This window comes from Bos mutus, chromosome 4 (assembly GCF_027580195.1).
Source record: "Bos mutus isolate GX-2022 chromosome 4, NWIPB_WYAK_1.1, whole genome shotgun sequence".
NCBI classification, from domain to species: domain Eukaryota; kingdom Metazoa; phylum Chordata; class Mammalia; order Artiodactyla; family Bovidae; genus Bos; species Bos mutus.
Window position 1 is genome coordinate 31181846 of NC_091620.1, and position 22072 is coordinate 31203917.

At 40.1% G+C, this 22072-nt stretch overlaps 1 protein-coding gene across 3 annotated transcripts in view; it reads right to left on the minus strand.

Moving 5' to 3' along the window:
• The window catches only part of ASB15 (ankyrin repeat and SOCS box containing 15), a 60132-nt gene that overhangs the window by 8952 nt on the left and 29108 nt on the right, over positions 1-22072 (minus strand). For all 3 annotated transcript variants that reach the window (XM_070369299.1, XM_005893448.2, XM_070369300.1), the window contains 7 exons: positions 20003-20071; positions 11758-11894; positions 10171-10223; positions 9953-10084; positions 8686-8844; positions 2434-2679; positions 856-1027 (listed from right to left, as the gene is read on the minus strand). In XM_070369299.1, coding sequence (XP_070225400.1) covers positions 856-1027; positions 2434-2679; positions 8686-8844; positions 9953-10084; positions 10171-10223; positions 11758-11864 — 869 coding nt within the window. In that variant the 5' untranslated portion in view covers positions 11865-11894; positions 20003-20071. The remainder of the gene's footprint in view (positions 1-855; positions 1028-2433; positions 2680-8685; positions 8845-9952; positions 10085-10170; positions 10224-11757; positions 11895-20002; positions 20072-22072) is intronic.

The window sequence follows — 22072 nt, forward strand, 5'->3', positions numbered from 1 at the left end:
TGAGATAACTAACCACAGCTTGTATTACTAAGAACCTGTGACAAATAGCTGTGAATTTCACACTTGACTGATGAATTGGACATGTATGAGAGCCACAGGCAAGGAGAACTTGATCTCTTGTGCCTAATTCAGAGCTACCAGGTGTGAATTTATGAACACTGGGAGTAAATCCAGGTAAACTTTAACAACATGTCACTTCGCATCAATTACTTGTCATTAGCCACTTAACTTAGCCAATGTCACCACTGAAAGTGATGAAGCCTAATGATTTCAAAGGTTTTGAATTTATGAAATACATTTAATTGCCAAAAACCATCCTTTCAAGGTGGGTAGTTTATTATGATTATAGATTTCTATTGGTGTGTTGGTTGTGGCACATTTTGTGATTTTAAAATATATCTGACCATTTTATTAAAGAAACCTAAATTTATAATGATACTTTTCTATTCAAGGATATATTTTATATTATAATATCTGTTTATGTTGATAAAAATTGGAGTATTACAAATTTCAATCCTTTGCCAAGGGCAAAATTTTTAGAAGCCCTGTAGCCTTCTGTTAAACAGATTTTTTTTTAAAAAAGGCACATTTGGGTGGCGTGTGCAGAAGTCTCACTTATAACTTTCTTCTAAAGGAAAATATCTTTTCATTTGACAAGCAGTATAAATTCAATGTGGAAATTTTTTAAGGTATAAGAATATAAAAAGAAGGGGAAAATCAAACACATAGATATACAAAACTTGTGAACATTTTGCCTTTTTCTTTTTGGATGTTGGGAGACATATTTAAGATAATACCATATATACAAGTTTGTGTTTTCAACTTAAAGTGATAACGCTATGGTTTATTACTCACAGGTAATGTCCCTCATAGGCAGCTCGGTGTATAGGAAGGTGCCCTGCTCTGTTAGGTATGTTTCCACTTCCTCCATATTCCAGCAGGAGGGAGATGCAGTCAGGATTGCCCCCTCCTGCTGCCTCAAACAACACCGATGCACCGTCATCCGCCAAAGCAAGCACGTCACCTCCTGGCAGTATAAGACATGCAGCAGAGTGATCACTGGGCAGACGTCAAGATCATCTCCTTAAAAATAACCTGTGGTTTTCCTTTCTGGTTAGGACTTAAAAATACAGAATTAAGAACATCTGTGTTCTTAGCCTTTTCAATAAGCAATCATGAAGCATGTTTCATTCAATTAGAAAATCTTTCCCTCACTGACATCTGAGAAATCAAGTCAATTTTCATGATAGGAAAATGCTCCCTAAAAAAGGTCTAGTTAGACTTTTAAAGACAAAGTTAATGCTCTGTCTCATTTCAACAAATCTTTATCAACTGTCTTCTATGTGCAAACACCATGCATGATCCAGCAGAAGATCCTAAGATGAATAAGCCTGACTATCTTAAATGGCTCAGAGGGAGAATGACACAAAATATCATCAAAGAACACAAATTGTGTAATATTCAAATGTCATGAGGACCAGAAGGCATGATGTAGGGGAAAGTGGTCTGTTTGAATTATGGCTTTGTTGCTGACTGTGAGAGTTTGGGGCAAGCTACTTACTTCCATGAACTTCCAACTCCTTATCTGTAAACTACAGTAATACAGCTTATTTCATATGGCTTATTTGATAATTAAATGAATTGCATTGTGGGGGAATTTCAAAAATGTTATCTTTTCCCTACAGAGGATCCTTGAGAATAATGTGGTCCTAGGCAACCCACTCCAATACTCTTGCCTGGAAAGTCCCATGGGCAGAGGAGCCTGGTGGGCTGCAGTCCACGGGGTCGGGAAGAGTTGGACACGACTGAGCGACTTCACTTTCACTTTTCACTTTCATGCATTGGAGAAGGAAATGGCAACCCACTCCAGTGTTCTTGCCTGGAGAATCCCAGGGACAGGGGAGCCTGGTGGGCTGCCATCTATGAGGTCGCACAGAGTCAGACACGACTGAAGCAACTTAGCAGCAACAGCAGAGATAGCCATCAGGGCCGGGCACTCAGATTTGTAGGTCCCCATGCATAGGATTCAAGTGAGTTGTGCAATAGGGGCCTATTGCGGGGCTTATTGAGGGATGGAGTAAAAATCTGATGCCCAGATACATTCAGGAGAGGAAGAGGAGGCAGTGAGGTCTGTCTCTGAAATGAGACAGATGGAGAAAAGGAGATCTGAGAGGCAGGAGAAACACTGCTTGTGCTCAGTCGCTCAGTCATGTCCGACTCTGCAACCCCATGGATGGTAGCCCGCCAGGCTCCTCTGTCCATGGGATTTCCCAGGCAAGAATGCTGGAGAGGGTTGCCATTTCCTCCTCCAGGAGATCTTCTGACCCAGGGATCGAACCTGTGTTTCCTGCATTGGCAAGCAGATTCTTTACCACTGAGCCACCTGGGAAGCGCAGGAGAAACATCAGCAACATGTAATTCCTTTCCACATACCTTTGTGGATCAGATGTTCCAACACATCACAGTGACCATACTCGGCCGCAACACCTAACGGGGTCACTCCAAATCCGTCTTTTAGGTGGACATTGCCTCCATTGTTTAGTAGCAGAGCTATGATGTCTTTGTGGCCTTGTTTGGCTGCTTCATGCATTGCTGACCATCGCTTCACACAGGGCTGGTCAAGACTGGTGTTGTGTTTAAGCAGAGCAGACACCATGTCATAGGAGCCTCTTTTAATAGCTTGAAGGTGAGTTTTAAAAAGAACAGTCAACAGGAGGCATATAACATAAATCCCTTACATGGCACTACACTAATTACCAGATTTAATATCAAGAGAGATATTAGTGACACCTTTTCTTGTATTTTCCATACCCCTCTGTTTCTCATAACTGGTTTCTCTCAAGGAATGTAAGCATATAAGATGATACTGCCTTTTCTTAAGACCCTGACCTGAGCAGGGGTAAGAGTTTCGTGGAAAACAGGATGCATGTCACTGAGTTAGGATACTTTGTGTCCTCTTTCTAAACTTCCACTTCATTGCTGAGATGAAAATAATATCAACTTTTGTATCAGTTAAATAAATTAAATAATGTATGTAAAATGCTTAGTATACAGTAGGAGCTTGATAAATGATAACCATTATTATTATTATGATTTCCTCACTTATAGGATCATGGAGTCACCTGTGCAGATAGTGTTTATCAAGTTTTTCTCCCTGTAGAGAGAGTTTTTTCCCACCAAAGTAGGAAATATTAAATGAACATTTCTTTCCCATACTCTTATGAGATGTTAGCAATAGGAATGTTTAGAATCCAGGTAGGTCAGTTGTTCTTCTTACAGGTGAAGTACATGACAGCTGATGTACCATGTTTTCTGAGGTTCAATAAATCAGATGTCTCTCTCCCTCTCTTCTTTTTCTAGTAGCTGAAATTACACTGTTAAGTCTTTTTCTCTTTCTGATTGTTAATGGATTCTCCCAGGTTAGATATAAATACTTCTCTAAGGTGTCATGCATTTCCCTCTTATCAGTATGTAAAATCTTAATAAGAAAAACAGCAGGATGAAGGTTACTCTTTAACACTTATTCATTTGTTCATTCTTTCATTCATTTAATATGTGCTGGCTATATGTAAATGTTAGTCATTCAGTCGTGTCTGACTCTTTGTGACCCCATAGACTGTAGCCCACTAGGCTCCTCTGTCCATGGGGATTCTCCAGGCAAGAATACTGGAGTGGGTAGCCATGCCTTCCTCCAGGGAATCTTCCTATCCCAGGGATTGAACCCAGGTCTCCTGCATTGCAGGCAGATTCTTTACTGTTTGAGTCACTTGTTAGGTACAGCGGGCAGCAGGAAAAAGACAGACATGGTTCTCACTTGGGGAATTTGAAGCCTGGGGAGTGAAGGCGATACTGCTTTCTGTTTGAATAAAGATTCAAAGACTGGGCCTTTGCTGGGAAAGACAGAAGGGGATATGGGGGCACACGGAACATCTTGGGCAGGTAAGAAGCTGAAGGTGGAAAGGCTCTGAGGCCAAGGCAAGAGAGATGGCTCCAAAAGGCAGAAAAGGAGGATGAGGACAAATTGTCTATTTCACTAGGAGGCAAGCAAGCCATCACTGCAGCAATTTCAGTTTTTCTCCTGCTCACTGTCTGAAGCACAATCTGTTGACAAATGCCTTTCTCTGAGTCACCCACCTGCCACTGGCAGCTCTAATTACAGTGAATTACCTCATCCTAGCTGGTGCTCTTGTGAAGCAAACATCGATAACTTAAATGAAATAAGAGATAATGTGCCCTCATTTATCTTCTTGCTCCTATTCCATTTTTTCTAATTAGAAAAAAAATGTAATAAAATAATGAATCTCTTCTTTTATGATCTGTTTTCCTTTTGTCTGACTCAGGGAACATGTTGATTAGAGATACTACCCTTTCTTCAAGAAAATAACAGCATATATAAGCCATATTCAACTTGAAATAACTAAAAAAAATAAAACTTTACTTGTAGTTCAGCTTTTGGAACTAAAAATATATTTTATTTCTCATAGAAATAATAATGAAAATCGTGGGGAACCCCTCTTCCAAGCTAAACCATGAAGACATCCTTAACCAATAATTGGCTAAATACTGAAAACTAACAAGGTACAGTATGTGTGAAATGTAACTGAGTAAAATACAAATTAAATAATTTATGAAGTAAAGAATACATTTCACATAATATATGTATCATTATATGCTTAGAGGACAGCAAGCCTCAGGTGAAGAGTTAAGGAATTTAAGAGGGTATTTTGCATAAGTTATAGGCACTTTTGAACACCTTATAGTTTGCTGGCACTTTCTTTCTTTAAAAAAAATTTTGTAATTTTCTTTCTGGATATATGTGTTTTGCCCATCCAGTTCCAGTTCAGTCGCTCAGTCATGTCCTACTCTTCATGAGTTTTGCCCATATAATTTACTTAATATCTTCAGTGATAATCTGACTCATATGACATACCAATAGAGATTTTCTTCTGCAGTACCTAGAGAAGGATTGGAAGACTGAGAGAGGAGATGGAGTAAAGAGGATATATACCGATTTGTGAGAAAGAAAATAAAGTAAAATTAACTGAGCTGTGAATGGCACCATGTTCTGGGAAAGTGGAAAGCAGAGGAGCTGAGCTGTTGTACCAGACCGTTCCCTTGGCTTCCTCTGCACGCTGGGACCCTCTGGTCAGGACAATCATGTGACTGTCCTACTGGAGGAAGGTGACACCAACTTTAGAGGGATGAGCTGAGAAGGAGTCTGTGTGCAAAAAACACTTAGTAACTATAAGATCATCACAAATCAGATATCTACACTCACTTCTGAATTGTTGTGCGAGAGAGGAATGAACTTTCTTTTCGAAGTCATTGCGGTTTGTTTGTTTTATCTATCTGTGTTTGTTTGCTGGTTTTGTTATGGAAGCTTTACCTGTACCCTGACTATAATAATTAGTTTTTCCAATTTAATCTGAATTGGAGAAGGCTAAAAGCTGCCACATAGGGCAAGAGTAAAGAAGAAATCAGAGCAGAACGCTCCCGAGATGTGATAACACTATTCATTTAACATTTATGTGCAGGGGCAAAGGCCTGTTGTTGATCCCCTCTATGTCCCATGAGTCACAACTATTTCTTTGGAAGTTTCACAGATTCCACTGCTCTCTTATTTCCCCAATTTACTTTGGATATACACCTTTGTTATAGCATTTATTAATACTTGTTTTCTATTTCGATTATATCTAGGCTCTCACTAGATTCTTTGAAAGATGATCATTCCATTTGTACTGTGCTATTCAGCATAGAATCTGGTTTACTGTGACTTCTAGACTGGTTCCAAATCAGGAAAGGAGTACGTCAAGGCTGTATATTGTCACCCTGCTTATTTAACTTATATAAAGAGAACATCATGAGACTTATATAACTTATATAAAGAGACTTATTTAACTTATATAAAGAGAACATCATGAGACTGCAAGGAGATCCAACCAGTCCATCCTAAAGGAGATCAGTTCTGGGTGTTCACTGGAAGGACTGAGGCTGAAGCTGAAACTCCAATACTTTGGCCACCTGCTGTGAAGAGCTGACTCACTTGAAAAGACCATGATGCTGGGAAAGATTGAGGGCAGGAGAAGGGGATGACAGAGGATGAGATGGCTGGATGGCATCACCAACTCAATGGACACGAGTTTGGGTCAACTCTGGGAGTCGGTGATGGACAGGAAGGCCTGGTGTTCTGCAGTCCATGGGGTAGCAAACAGTCGGACACAACTGAGCGACTGAACTGAACTGAACTAGATAAATGTTGGGTGCATTGATGTTGCTGAATTAATGTTGTCAACTGTAAATATTTTACTGATGTTTGAATTATCTAAGTTTTCTGTTAACAATATTCAGGCTGTTCTTAAAATTCTAGAGATTTCCCTGTGGACAGGCACTGGGGTAGTGTTGACTCACTGTGACCACAGCTCACGATGCTTTATTGGCTTCTTCTGGGATCTCTGAATATTCATAAGGACTGATGCTGAAGCTGGAACTCTAATACTTTGGCTACCTGATGCAAAGAACTGACTCGTTTGAAAAGACCCTGATGCTGGGAAAGATTTAAGGCAGGAGGAGAAGGGGATGACAGAGGATGAGATGGTTGGATGGCATCACCAACTCAATGGACATGAGTTTGAGTAACCTCTGGGAGTTGGTGATGGACAGGGAGGCCTGGTGTGCTGCAGTCCATGGGGTAGCAAACAGTCGGACACAACTGAGCGACTGAACTGAACTGAACTAGATAAATGTTGGGTGCATTGATGTTGCTGAATTAATGTTGTCAACTGTAAATATTTTACTGATGTTTGAATTATCTAAGTTTTCTGTTAACAATATTCAGGCTGTTCTTAAAATTCTAGAGATTTCCCTGTGGACAGGCACTGGGGTAGTGTTGACTCACTGTGACCACAGCTCACGATGCTTTATTGGCTTCTTCTGGGATCTCTGAATATTCATAAGGACTGATGCTGAAGCTGGAACTCTAATACTTTGGCTACCTGATGCAAAGAACTGACTCGTTTGAAAAGACCCTGATGCTGGGAAAGATTTAAGGCAGGAGGAGAAGGGGATGACAGAGGATGAGATGGTTGGATGGCATCACCAACTCAATGGACATGAGTTTGAGTAACCTCTGGGAGTTGGTGATGGACAGGGAGGCCTGGTGTGCTGCAGTCCATGGGGTTGCAAAGAGTTGGGCATGACTGGGCAACTTAACTGAACTGAATGGCTGGAATGGCTGGTGAAAAATCTCAGGGCTGCTTCCCCTCCTCCTGCCACACATGCATTATTTCATAACATCTCTCCTTTCCTGAGCATCTACCATGTGGCAGAAGTTTACATATTAATATTTTTCTCTATTGACTTTATTGACTATGCAAAAGCCTTTGACTGTGTAGATCACAACAAACTGTGGAAAATTCTTAAAGAGATGGGAATACCAGACCACCTGATCTGCCTCCTGAGAAATCTGTATGCAAGTCAGAAACAACAGTTAGAATTGGACATGGAATAATAGACTGGTTCCAAATTGGGAAAGGAGTATGTCAAGGCTGTATATTGTCACCCTACTTATTTAACTTATATGCAGAGTACATCATGAAAAATGCCAGGCTGGATGAAGTACCATCTGGAATCAAGATTGCTGGGAGAAATAGAAATAACCTCAGATATGCAGATGACACCACCCTTACGGTTGAAAGTGAAGAAGAACTAAAAAGCCTCTTGATGAAAGTGAAAGAGGAGAGTGAGAAAGTCGGCTTAAAGCTCAACATTCAGAAAACTAAGATCATGGCATCTGGTCCCATCACTTCATGACAAATAGATGGGAAAACAATGGAAATGGTGAGAGACTTTATTTTTAGAGGTCCAAAATCACTGCAGATGGTGACTGCAGCCATGAAATTAAAACACGCTTGCTCCTTGGAAGAAAAGTTATGACAAACCTAGACAGCATGTTAAAAAGCAGAGACATTACTTTGCCAACAAAAGTCTGTCTAGTCAAAGCTATGGCTTTTCCAGTAGTCATGTATGGATGTGAGAATTGGACCTATGTCCCTGAGAGAAAGAAAGGTTATCTGTGGTCATCTATAGTTAATCTCATCTCACTCTGCTACTGCAAATAGATGTGCCAATACTTATTGGTCAACAAACAGCAGGATATACAAGCCTGAGAAGAAGCTGTGTATAGATAAACAACATCTTCATGCTTACAATCATTCCCTTGATGTGTTGCAGTGGTGACCCCAGGGACACACTTGTGTGCTCAGAATCTGCTGGATCTCCTGCCTTCAAATTTGGTTTCATCATTCTGCTCTGTACCTCATGTCTCTCTCTGGAGTCCCCTTTCTGCCTCTTTGATTAAGCTACAGATCACAAATGCAATATCCCTTACAGGCCGGACCCCACTTAGAAACTATTCCTTCAAAACTGACACTCCTGGGCTCATAAAACTCCTCATTAGAGGAGTTTCTGATTAACTGGTACTGATTAACTGGTGCTGAAAGAGCTTTCACATTTCACCTCCTGGTGGGACAAGAAAACAAAATCATATGGCAGGTGAGATGGGGGTTAGGAAAGGACGTCAGAGAGTGGAAACAGATGAGGTCACATAATTTTAGCCAATACATTAAATACTGAATAAATATTATTTGTCTCAAATTATAAAAGTTCTAGGAAAAATAGGTCATTTACCAAGCAGAAGGGGCGTCTCTCCTTTGTCATTTTTGGTGTTTGGCCACACTCCTTTCTCTAGTAAAGTTCTTACATTTTCCACCAGACCAGCTTTGACTGCCAAAGTCAAAGGTGTTTCTCCATCAGAGGTCTTGAACTCCCAGAGCGTCTTATAAGATGCTGAGATATGAAAGCATGTGGAAAATTAAAAGTCTTTACTTAAAGGATGTCATATAGAACAGAATGATGCAATACCATCTACACTAGATGGGACAAAGTCAATTGACGAAAAAAAGAAGACTAAAAAGAGAAATGATTAAAGTCTAGCAAATGATGGTGAGTAGAAATAGATGAGCATGGGCTTGCTAATCAAGTTGACAGCTAGCAAACCAACATCTGTGTTTCAAGGTGTTTTTTACAAAAAAAGATAATGGGTTGTGACTTCTCACTTCTTAATAAATTATAAACAACTTCCCTAATCCTCTGTATTATTATTTAAATTGAACCTGAAATTGTTTTTTGTCAAATGAAGTCTGTGCCTGTGGGAATGACAAGTATTTGATCAATGATGTATCCTATCAGAATATGTTACAAAAGAAATACCATGCTTAACATCATCTTCTATATCTGACTATCTATCCTATCTGTCTATTTTTAACTTTTTGTAGCTGGCTGACCAGCTGGATAGTTAATTATCCAGTAGCTATCATTATCTCTTACAACAGCACTAGGAAGCAACATTGAAGGTTGACAAGAAGGGCATTCTCAAAGTGTTTTACAAGATGCTGGGATGTGAAAAACACTGTTGGAACGTAGAAATTATTAATAATATTTAACCCTGGGTAGATATACCACAACAGTTATTCATATTTGCATGATGAAAAAAGTAATGTAATATAAGGACAGATAATGTAAGTATTACTTGTACAAAATAATACTCTTTTGGAAACTATTAACTCAGTTCAAGATGACAGTTTACAACTGACTTTGAAAAGCAAAATATTTTATACTTAAATCAATTAGTTAATGGTGTATATAAACTTTTAGGTGATAATCACATCTTCCCACCAAACTGGGTCATATTTTTAGAAAGATGTAAAGGGTAAACCCTGAACTCCACAAAATAGGCTAATTTTGTACTCAGTTTAAAGCATGAGTACTATCTTTTCCAAATTGCAAATCACCTTTTATTCTACTTTTTCTTTTTGCTTATTATGTTCATTGGGAATACTCCAGAACATCTGCCTTTGGGCTTCAGTTTGGTTAAAGGCATTCTACATTTTCTTACCATCCAAGACAACTTCAAGTATCTGCTGAATGGGTTGAACAACAGCTTCATGCAATGGAAACCATCCTTTTTCATCAGCTTCATCCAAAGCATATTTATATTTCACATACTCCTGGAGCTCAAGAATGTGACCTAAAATAAACACATGGGCTGATAACAAATCTCTCAGCCAGATGGAATCTCCAGTCCATTCTACTGTAGGTGATAAATCCATTTACCTTGCTGTATGGCCTCCACAAGCTTTCTGTTCTGATCGCTTAGTGGTACAAATCTACCAGGGAAAGAAATACAAGCCATATTTGTATTCATGATATAAAGGAACCGAAACATTTATTCAGTTTTTGCACATGCGTTTAATAATCAGGATCTTCAAGAAATGCACACAACTGATGTTATCTACTTTAAAAATGTAAATGTCTAAAAGTCAGATACAGAGTATGTTTATGATACACTGGACCTATGAACATTAGGGAAGATGGAAAAGTAGAAGGTTAAAACATTGTCTTTGAAATTAATTGTAGGCAATGAAAAAGGGGTAAATAACTGGAGTCAGAGACGGAAGAGCTGCTTTCAGATGTTGTGATTTTGTGAACCTGAGGAGGCCAGCAGCCTCTCTGGACGGTGGTTCCTGCATCAGTAAAATGAGAAGATTATATAGGAAGATCTCTAAGGTTTCTCCCAACTTTAAAAATTCTATGCTCAATAAAGGTTTCTTGCTCTGAATTTAATAATGGCTAATTAATGGTTGCTTGTTTGGGAGCATATGCTGTACATTGCATGTTAGTCTTTAATCAACTGTGAAAACTAGTGAAAAATAGGCAAAGCATTTACTGAACAAATTCCAATCACTGACCCAGGAGGTCATTGTCAACCCTCATGGAAATTCTCTGATGTGTGTTTATACAAAGGTGACTAGGTATTGAATAACAAATTGATTTAACTCTATTAAAGCAGAAACATCCACTGGTATTCCAGGGTTGTGAATGCCTTCCTGGGAGATAAGGGAAGAATGAAAGAGACCAGAAATATAAATGTTAACATGTCTGTTTTTTAAAAGCTCAAAAGCAATCATTTTCTAGCACTAAATCTTTTCAAAAGCACTACTAATTTCAGAATACAGGATTCTAAATACTATAATCAAATTTAAAGGTAAATTAAAGTTTAGTTTTGTCAGAAGTATAATGTGTGCTGCTCAAAAACAAAAATGTACTTTGGCGGTTTTAGATGCTATAACTCTTGCCAACACAAAACACCAATTTCATGTATAATTTCTTAACTGCTGTCACTTTAACAGTAGATAATTAAAAATTCTGGTTTATATATCACTTTGCTATATATTAGAAAAGCCTTCAACTCTTTTCCCACTCATTAAGCTTATAGGCAGGTGAGTTAGCATTATTCTTCATATTTTAAAGATGCAAAATGGAATATATTACTTATAAAGGTTGCCTGAGAAAGTAGCACAACCGGTTCTGTATATGTATCTATATGTTAGTCATATAAACAGTGTTTACAATTTCATTCACATTATTTACTGTCCTTTTTGATTCTATATGAATTGAGGAAATAGGCAATCCTATACAACCAAATTGAACTGGGAATTTCCTATCTAGGTAGTCTCATACTTCACAGGAAATGGGAATTTGTAGAATCAGAATGCTAAACCTGTGCACAGCAGTTCTTGTAAAGGTGTTGAATTTCCTGCCACAAAAAAAAGGTAGAGGGGTCTGGAAACATTATTCATTTTATCTTACAAAAAATTAATGCCATGAAGTTTAGTTGAGGATCATCAATTTGAATGTTACCTTTCAGGATAAAATACAGTCTTGCCGGCTTCAATAGATTCTTGAATACTGAGCTGAACATCATAACTTGTAAGATGGTCTTCATCAGGGTCATCATTAGCATCCATGACGGGATTTAATTTTGAAGCAGGAAATTTCTTATTATCAGCAAAAGCCACAGAACAGCATATAGAGTCAACATGGAAGAGGCAAAATGAAAAATACATTCATCTTTCCTCATTTAAAAAGATACAGAGGTAGTTAACATTTAATTTATATTATATATGTATAAAATGCCCATTCTAACTTTTGAAACCTTTGATTACCTGCCCTTTAAGTGTCAGTGTTTTCTGGCTTTTGACTTTCTTTTGAGTAATGACTACAGTGTGGCTTAGAATGAATTTTTCTACATTTCTGATTTACACTAATTTGGCCCATCATTTCCTCAAGACATTACTCTACATAACACATTAGAAGTTTAAAACTCCGAGAAGACAGACAAAGGAAGGAGTAAAGAACAACTAGCCTTCCTCTTTGCTGTTTTGTTGCTAAATTGTGTCCAATTCTTTTTGGATCCTATGGACTGTAGGCCACCAGGCTTCTCTGTCCCTGGGACTTCCCTGGAGGAATACTGGAGTGGGTTTCCATTTCCTTCTCCAGGGGATCTTCCCAACCCAAGGATGGAAACTGTGTCTCCTGCATTGGTAGGTGGATTCTTTACCACTGAGCCACTTGGGAAGTCCTTCACATCCTTTACTTTTTCTATATTCTCTGTCCTCTGTGTGTGCTTTTTCACTGATTTAGTTCTTTCTACTCCCAAAGTGGTTTGAGTTGACTGCCTTGAATTGCAGTTATTTCTGTATTTGCGTTCAACTCCTTCTACGAAAACATATACTCTTTGAGGTGAGGGGTTCGATGTGACTCATCTCTGCATCACCTACAACTCTAGAAGGTGCTTGGCATAAGGAAGCATCCCAGCGAACATCTGTTGAATTAAAGTTGAGAGAATGGAACGTCACAAACATAATGACCTAGCTCTGACCTCAGGAAGTTTGATGGTGTACATGGAGAAGACACAAAGGTAACTTTAAATAGAAGGCACTGACAACTTTCAGCCCTGTTGTCCCTGAGAAAACACTGTCTAGTCTCACAATGACAGAGAGGGCAATGGCACCCCACTCCAGTACTCTTGCCTGGAAAATCCCATGGACGGAGGAGCCTGGTAGGCTGCAGTCCATGGGGTTGTGAAGAGTCGGATACGACTGAGTGACTTCACTTTCACTTTTCACTTTCATGCATTGGAGAAGGAAATGGCAACCCACTCCAGTGCTCTTGCCTGGAGAATCCCAGGGATGGGGGAGCCTGGTGGGCTGCCGTCTATGGGGTCACACAGTCGGACATGACTGAAGCGACTTAGTAGCAGCAGCAGCAGTCTCACAATGAAGTGAACAGCTTTCAGAAGTCCAGAACTTTAATAGAGGAGAGGATTAATCCGATAAAAATGGCCTTAAGCGCTTGAAGAACTTCCTTACTGACCAGATGGGTTTGATAGATCATGTGGCTCTCTGGATGCTCCCAGAAATCCACATTTATGGACTTGAGCTACCTGTGTTCCTGGCTGTAGAAAGATCCTTTCTCACACCTTGGCAGAAAGGCATTCCTAATGCAGTTAAGGATGCTGAAGTGCTAATGTAAGGGAGTGGTAAGGACCTGCTTTATCCAGTGAGGTTTAAATGTGGGAACTGGCAAACACAAAGCCGAATTAAAACTGACTTCTTGCTTTTGAAGAAAACAGTCAAAACAGAAGAACTTCTGGACTGACTTATTTAATTTATTGATGGCTGTTTCAGTTCTCCCTAATCCATGTTTCAACTCAGAGCCACCATGAATGGGAGTGCAGGTTGCATACTGCACAAGTGCTCCTGGCTGATAAAATCCAGCCAAACCTCCCCCACATGAGCTGTGCCCGCTGGCAGGCCGCTATGCACACCCCAAGGAAGCAGCATTTTTCTTCATTTGCACCAAAGGGCTTATAGCCTGTGGGATTCCCGAACTTGGTCGAGCATTTTTTAACACCAGAAAGTTAAACAAAAAGTGGCCAAGTTATTTAGTATTTTAGATAAAAAATGAGGAGAAACAGATATGACATCTTTTACCATCTAGTCTTCAATCCTCTCCCAAAGTGGAAGGACCTCAGAATTTGGTTACTCTCCTTCAGAAAGAATAGGGATACCATACCCATGATATTCATGAAATTTTATGCAGCTACTATTTGGTTCACATTTTCTTTTGCCTTGTTTTACAGGGAAAGTTCTAAGGTCTGACTGGGTCTCAGCATCATTTGAACAGTTAAAATTTGGGTCATTTTAACTCCATGGCCAGACCAGAGATCAGCCCTCCTATAGATTCCCCATTTCTTCCCTAGCACTGTTCTATTACAAACCACTGCCATTGACTGGCCCAGCTCCTCTGAAGACAAACACAAAAATGTAGCTTATTTCTCATTGTCTTATTTCTTTCAGATATCAAATTAGAGGAGTATGTGTCTCCCATTACAGTTGGATCAATTGCTTTACCTTATAAAGAGAAAGTTTAGTAAGTATGCACATCAAAACAGTTCTAACAGCTGCTGCGTGCTAAGTTGCTCCATCATGTCTGACTCTGCGACCCCATGGACTGTAGCCCACCAGGCTCCTCTTTCCATGGCATTCTCCAGGCAAGAGTACTGGAGTGGGTTTCCTTCCCCAGGGGATCTTCCTGACCCAGGGGTTGAACCCATGTTTCTTACTGGCATTGGAACATTTCGTCTCTGCATTGGCAAGCAGATTCTTGACCACTAGCGCCACCTGGGAAGCCAGTTCTACAGCTGGCTGATAATCACAGGAAGTATTTTGAGCCATAGAACTTTTCAAGCCAAAATGTATCATCTATGCAAAATTTTACATTGTCCAGTGTGTTATCAAGGGGGGAAAGTCACAAATAGTATTCTGTGAGCAATTTCCAAAACACAGTTGATTCTTGCTTTGCCTCTTCTTATTGTTCAAGCCTTAAGGACAGCTCTATACATGCTGACAGTCAAGGTCCCTGACCTTCGGACAGACGGCACATGAACTCAATGGCATCATGACTTTATTGCTTATTGTTCTGCACCAGTGGCCCTACTATAACCTTGATACAGAAAGGGGAGAACAGTGATGATGTTTGGAGGATGTCCATGAGATAGTAATAGCACTTCGCTAAGTATGTCTCTCATACCAGGGTATCTTAGCAACCTTAAAAGCTCGACATATGGGCTTGGGATCCTATTCACCAAATAGACTCAGATGGCATTTTAAAAAATTTATTGCTTATTGGTTCATTGTCTATCTCTTCCTCCTAGAATGTAATGTAATAAGAATAGAGAACTAGTCTAACTTCAGAGACTAGGAAAGCAGTATCTCAAGGTACATGGACTCTAAACATGTGTTGAAAGAATGAAAAAATGAATGAATGAGCTAATAAATGAACTTAAGATAATTTAGGCTCTGCTTTATTCTTAGAACTAACCATTTTCTTTATGGAGAGTCTTTATTCTGATGGGAACAGTTTTAAAGTCTCTATTGAATTTGTTATAATATTGATTCTGCTTTATGGTTTAGTTTTTTGACTACGAGGCATGTGGGGTCTTAGCTTGCTGACCAGGGATCGAACCTGTACACTCTGCATTGGAAGGCGAAGTCTCAACCGTAGTACCATCAGGGAAGTCCCTGGTGTCTTTATTCTAATTAGATGAATTAGATTACCCATTCTGTGTTAGGCTTCATTTTTCTCCCTTCTGTGCTTTTATGTCTTATGTCTTATCTCACTTCATTCACAAGGCCCTCCCAGCTGTTTCACTCATGGTCTCCACAGCCCCAAGCCTGGCTCCAGCCACTCCTCCTGTGGAAGCCTTTGGTGAATTCTTCAGTTCCTCTCTGACCCTCTTAATCCTTGAGTATCTCTGCTCACCCGGTGTTTTCCAACTGAATTTACAATCATTTTGTATTAGTTTTGCAAGTTCTTTACATTTTTGTATTTTGTATTCTCACCAGGACTATTCATTTTCTGAGGGGAATAAAGCCTTAACTTTTTTGTCTTGTATATCTTTTCTCTTTGCTCCCACTCCTAGTCAACTATAGGAAATGGCTGTTCTCATGGTCACTGGAAAACAGTTGTTGACTCATTACTGGCAGACAAGTCCTGAGTGTCTTCAGATAGCAGGACTGGATGATGAAGTTAGATGTGTGGCATCGCCTGTCACCTTTCTCACTAATGTCACGTGGTGATGGAGGGCATCGCACGGCTCTGGGATTAGTAATAGGATACAGGGCCTTTTGCCTATTTAAATCACCAGCTTAATGCTAAACCTGCTTGAAATGTAGCCTTCCAGTACGTGAGATATCACAGACTCCTTACGGCAACAGTTCCCAAACTTTTTGGCACCAGGGACTGGTTTCATGGAAGACAATTTTTTTTTTCACAGACCAGGGCTGGGGAGATGGTTTTGGGATGATTCAAGTGCCTTACATTTACTGTGCACTTTATTTCTATTATTATTACATCAGCTCCACCTCAGATCATCAGGCATAAGATCCAGGAGGTTGGGGACCCCTGCTTTAGAGAACTGAGTTGCTCTGTGAAAAGTTCTTTTAAATGTCTTTTAACTACCACCAAAAAGGAAATTATCTAAAACTCTTAACTCTTTTGTGGGCTTTACTGGTGGCTCAGATGATAAAAAATCCACCTGCAGTGCAGAAGACTCAGGTTAGATCCCTGAGTTAGGAAGATCCCCTAGAGAAGGGAATGGCAACCCACTCCAATATTCTTGCCTAGGGAATTCCATGGACAGAGGAGCCTGGCGTGCTACAGTCCATGGGGTCGCAAAGAGTTACAACTGAGCAACTAACACACAACAAAAACTGTTTGGTATCTCTAACAACAGCGGGATCTCAATGGAGAGAAAATTCTTACTGCTACATGGAGCAACCCCCATCTAAAACAAGCTGTCTCTAACCTTTCCTGAAAGCTTTGGATGAAGGTGTCAGGCAGACAATCAAAGAAGCATCAGTGGAACAGAACCAGAGATGTCAAGATGCAGAGGAGGGCAGGAGGAGAGCCTGTTTACTGTTAGGCTTTGTTTAAAACTATTCAAATAAAGCACCAGCCAGCAGTCTGATAAAGGGCCATATAATATTTGACATCTTTCAAGATTGCCGGGAGAAATATCAATAACTTCAGATATGCAGATGACGCCACCCTTATGGCAGAAAGTGAAGAGGAACTAAAAAGCCTCTTGATGAAAGTGAAAACAGAGAGTGAAAAAGTTGGCTTAAAGCTCAACATTCAGAAAACGAAGATCATGGCATCTGGTCCCATCACTTCATGGGAAATAGATGGGGAAACAGTGGAAACAGTGGCTGATTTTATTTTTGGGGGCTCCAAAATCACTGCAGATGGTGACTGCAGCCATGAAATTAAAAGAGGCTTACTCCTTGGAAGAAAAGTTATGATCAACCTTGATAGCATATTCAAAAGCAGAGACATTACGTTGCCAACAAAGGTCTGTCTCATCAAGGCTATGGTTTTTCCAGGGGTCATGTATGGATGTGAGAGTTGGACTGTGAAGAAAGCTGAGCACCGAAGAATTGATGCTTTTGAACTGTGCTGTTGGAGAAGACTCTTGAGAGTCCCTTAGACTGCAAGGAGATCCAACCAGTCCATCCTAAAGGAGATCAGTCCTGGGTGTTCATTGGAAGCACTGATGCTAAAGCTGAAACTCCAATACTTTGGCCACCTCATGTGAAGAGTTGACTCACTGGAAAAGACCCTGATGCTGGGAGGGATTGGGGGCAGGAGGAGAAGGGGATGACAGAGGATTAGATGGCTGGATGGCATCACTGACTCGATGGACATGAGTCTGAGTGAACTCTGGGAGTTGGTGATGGACAGGGAGGCCTGTCATGCTTGATTCATGGGGTCTCAAAGAGTCAGACATGACTGAGCAACTGAACTGAACTGAACTGAAGACCTATTCATGAGAGCCCCACTTCTCCATCTAGATAATTGACTCTTTCTAGATAACAGTTTGTCAACCTTGTTCTGGAAATGCCCACTAGTGAAATTTAATTATTCTCAAAGTAGCTGATATATGAAATAATTGGGACAATCCTATTGGAAAGTTAGCCTTTTCACTTCAGGCACTGGTTAATCCTGCTTTGGCCACCTGATAAGAAGAGCCAACTCATTAGAAAAGACCCTGATGCTGGGAAAGATTGAAGGCAGGAGGAAAAGGAGACAACAAAGGATAGGATGGTTGGATGGCATCACCAACTCAACAGACATGAGTTTGAGCAAGCTCCAGGAGATGGTGAAGAACAGAGAAGCCTGGTAGGCTATAGTCCATGGGGTCACAAAGAGTCCGACGTGACTGAGTGACTGAACAAAACAAATCTTGCTTAGAGTCAGGAACATGTTTGATGAAAGCAATGGATTCTCTCTCCAGAGGGATGTATGTCACTCAAAAGTTTGCATAAAATTGTAGGGCATTTATGGGGTTCTCTGAAGCCCATTCTTGTGTCTCAGTTAAAGAACTACTAAATTAAGGATTTCCAAATGCATTATTCAGAGACCAGGAATTATTAGTTTACTTTCAGAATGGACTGAGTGAAATCCTAGATTTAGATAGTGGGAAAGAATAACTTTGGTAATCATAAAAATAGTGGTTATAATAATAGTGAGGGCTTGCTTTATTTCCAGCTCCATGTAAAGCACTTTGCCTATGCTGCCTTGCTTTAAATCCTCCAGTTCTACTTTCTAGGTATTAGAGATTCATCATGCAAAAGTGAAAACTTAGACTTCCTGAGGTTAAGAGGCCCACCCATTGTCACAGAGCTGATAAGTAGAGTCTGGACAGAGAATGGTACCTTCATTTTAATGTCTTTCCAGAGCTGCAGGGAAAAAACCCACAGTCTGTTGTCCTTAAAAGAAAGCACTCTGATCTTGTCAGCCAGCTCTTGATGACAATAACTTCCAAAAATAAAACATAGCTTCTAGGGACACATGAATCTTTATCGTCGACTCTGTGCAATAAGGCTCTGTGTTGCTTAGGGGGGATGTGGTGTCCTAAACTTGCTTTCACTCTGTGTTCTTTTCTTGGAGTCTAAACATTACTGTCTAAAAAATTGGATCAACATTCCATTTGGTGCCTGCCTGAAGTGGCCGGGGGTTGGGACAATGGTACAGGATATGAGGCACAGGTGAACATGGGTATATGATGCCTCTCGGCACTGAATTCTCTAAACCACCCTCAATCCTCAAAACAGGCTTCTCCTCTACTGTTGATAAGTTTGTGAGGCCTCTCAGGCCTTCCCCTGAACCATGGGAGCTCCCAGAACATGGGCTCAAGGTATTTTCCTTTTACTGGGACCAGAGCCAACATAACTTTGTCCCCTGTGAACTGTTTGGTTGGCTTGTTTCCAATTACATTAAGTCTTCACCCCTCACTCACATGCTCTGTCTGGGGCATAAAAAACTGAAACCATCTCTGTGGGTCCTAAACAGGGCTGGCCTTAAGAGTTCCCAGAGTAGACAGGTGCTTCCATGATGCAAGGAAGGACTCTGTGTTCATAAATATCACCCTGCCCCAGCACCTGTCACATCAGTGCAATTCTGTTACATCACTGAGCAATTCTGTCCTTTGTGGCTTATTGTTCCATCTTCCAGTTTCCCCTTTTAAAGCGCCAGGAGCACCATACTGGCCCCCAGTGTAGAACCAGGATATCTTGGAATAGTTGCTGAGGGTTGAATGGGATGGGGAAGATGGTAAACGATCTAAGACTGAATCTTGGTGGCTTCCCTGATGGCTCAGACAGTAAAGAAAATCTGCCTGCAAAGCAGGAGACCTGAGTTTGATTCTTGGATTTGGAAGATCTCCTAAAGAAGGGAATGGCAAGTTATCCAGTATTCTTGCCTGGAGTATTCCATGGACAGAGAAGCCTGGCAGGCTGCTGACCATGGGGTTGCAAAGAGTTGGACACAACTGAGCAACTAACACTTTCACTTTCATTAAGACTGAATCTAGTGGGAGGTAACAGGAGGGGATAAGAAAAGGGCAATACAGTAAAATTTGTTTCTTTTTTTATACAGGGCTAGCCCAGTTCCAAATGCTCTGAGGTTCTGCTGTTTGAAACAGGGGCGTGGGGGCAGTGGGTAGGGGCAGTGCTGATACTCTGAGGACGTTTTCTTTTACCTTGAAACTGCTATGGTCCCAGAGAAAATCATCTACTGGAGATTCCAGAGAGAATCATCAGGATTCGTCCTATGAGAAGAGTAGCTTTAGTTAAAAGGCATTTTCACATTTTGGTTTTGTGAAGATTTCACAGTTAGTGTATGCAAAACAATACTCATTTTCATTTTTCTGCACTTTGACCATTCACTTGTGTAACTCTGAAGACATACAGAAATAAAAATAAATAAAATGTTGCAACAGTTTTGTTTTTTATTTGGTAGCTACACATGTTTGCTTCTTCAGAATCCTGTAGTACAAAATGGCAAATCAGCTTTATTAGGCTCATTTCAGCAACAGAGTCAATGAGTCCCCAAGAGATTTCAGGAGGAGGTAAAACTGTCAGAATTAGTTTCTAACACACAGACACAAGTAGCTTCTATCTACAAATAATAAGTCACAGCCATTCCCTCTTCAAGATATTTGTCTTTTAGAGAGAAATCCTATGGATGACAAGGAGACATAGACCAGTCCAAACAGCATTTTTCTTAACAGCACAGCTAGTTCTGATAAAACACACACACACACACACACACACCCCTTAGTCCAGATGAAAGCTACTTTTATGTTGCCTTAAAATGTCTTCAGGGTTTCCCTAGTGGTAAAGAATACGCTGGCCGTGCTGGGTAGGCTACAGTCCATGGGGTTGCCAAAGAGTCAGACACAACTCAATGACTGAACAGCAACAAAATGCCTTCAACATTTTAGAAATGACATAAAAAGCCAAAATAGATATATTTTTCTCTAGACACTAAATATGATATCTGGTATGTAGTAAGAATTCACTATGTATTTGCTGAATGAGTAAAAAATGGAATGATCAAATACACACTCTTAAAATTAGCCAAAGGATAGATTAAGCTTGTGTTTTTTCTCCATGTCACACATATGTTTTTGCCAAGTTCACTTCCAATTTCAGGACTGCACTAACTTAGGCTTAATTTATAGGTGAATACACTATGATAAAGCCTGTCATACTAGTTTTATCTCTAGTTCCATATTACAACATTAGACATTTTTACTCTGTAATATTGATTTCCAAGGCAATTTCAATTGTGACAGATGGAAGAAGATGGCATACTACCTTTTGAAAGTGATGCAGAGTAGGAGGGAGCTATAGGTTTACAATTATGTGGATTTCCAGAGAAATATAAACAGAGAATGGATAAGAATAGAGCAGGTATGGCCTGTGAAGAGGCAAATTATTCATAGATGTGTCCTTATCACAAGCTGGCATGATACCTTGATCCTTTTAAAGACTCACCCTTTTATCTGTAATTCTAAGAATCTTACAGAGATTCAGAGATGTGGAAAAAGATTTGTATGTGAAAATGTTCATCGCAGGCGTAGTTGAACAGCCAAATCATTAGAAATAACATAAAATGTCCAACAAGAGGGAATTTGTAGAAGATATTATTGTGCAGTCAAGCTATGGAAAACTATACAGCTATTAACATTCATATCCTTGAAGAATATTTAATACTATAGATAAGGTATCATATAAGAGAATCAGGTTCATGTAATCAGATATGACCAGATGCTTTGAGGGAACTAAGACTGACTTTATCGAGCCAAATCTTACAAAGTCTTCCAGAAAACAGGCTGGTATCTGGTTCACAGGGTGAACCTTACAGGTGGTAAGATAGGTCACTTCCTGGTAGGCCAGACTTTGTGAGGTCGAGAAGAGAGAAAATTGCCCTCATTTATAGTAAAGCAGAGAAGGAGGATCCACACGATGAGGGAGATCTGGGTTTGATCCCTGGGTTGGAAAGATCCCCTGGAGAAGGGAAAGGCTAACCACCCTTATTCTGGCCTGGAGAATTCCATGGACTGTATAGTCCATGGGGTCGCAAAGAGTTGGACATGACTGAGCCACTTTCACTTCACTTAATACTTAGTAGAGAAGAAGGAGCAGAAGTCTGAAAAACTGATCCATGTACATGAGTCATCCAAGCAAAGGTTTCATCACCTAAGTTATTGTGCCATCTGCACGAGACCAAATTTATTTTGCACTAATCAGTGAGTGGCAGCTCC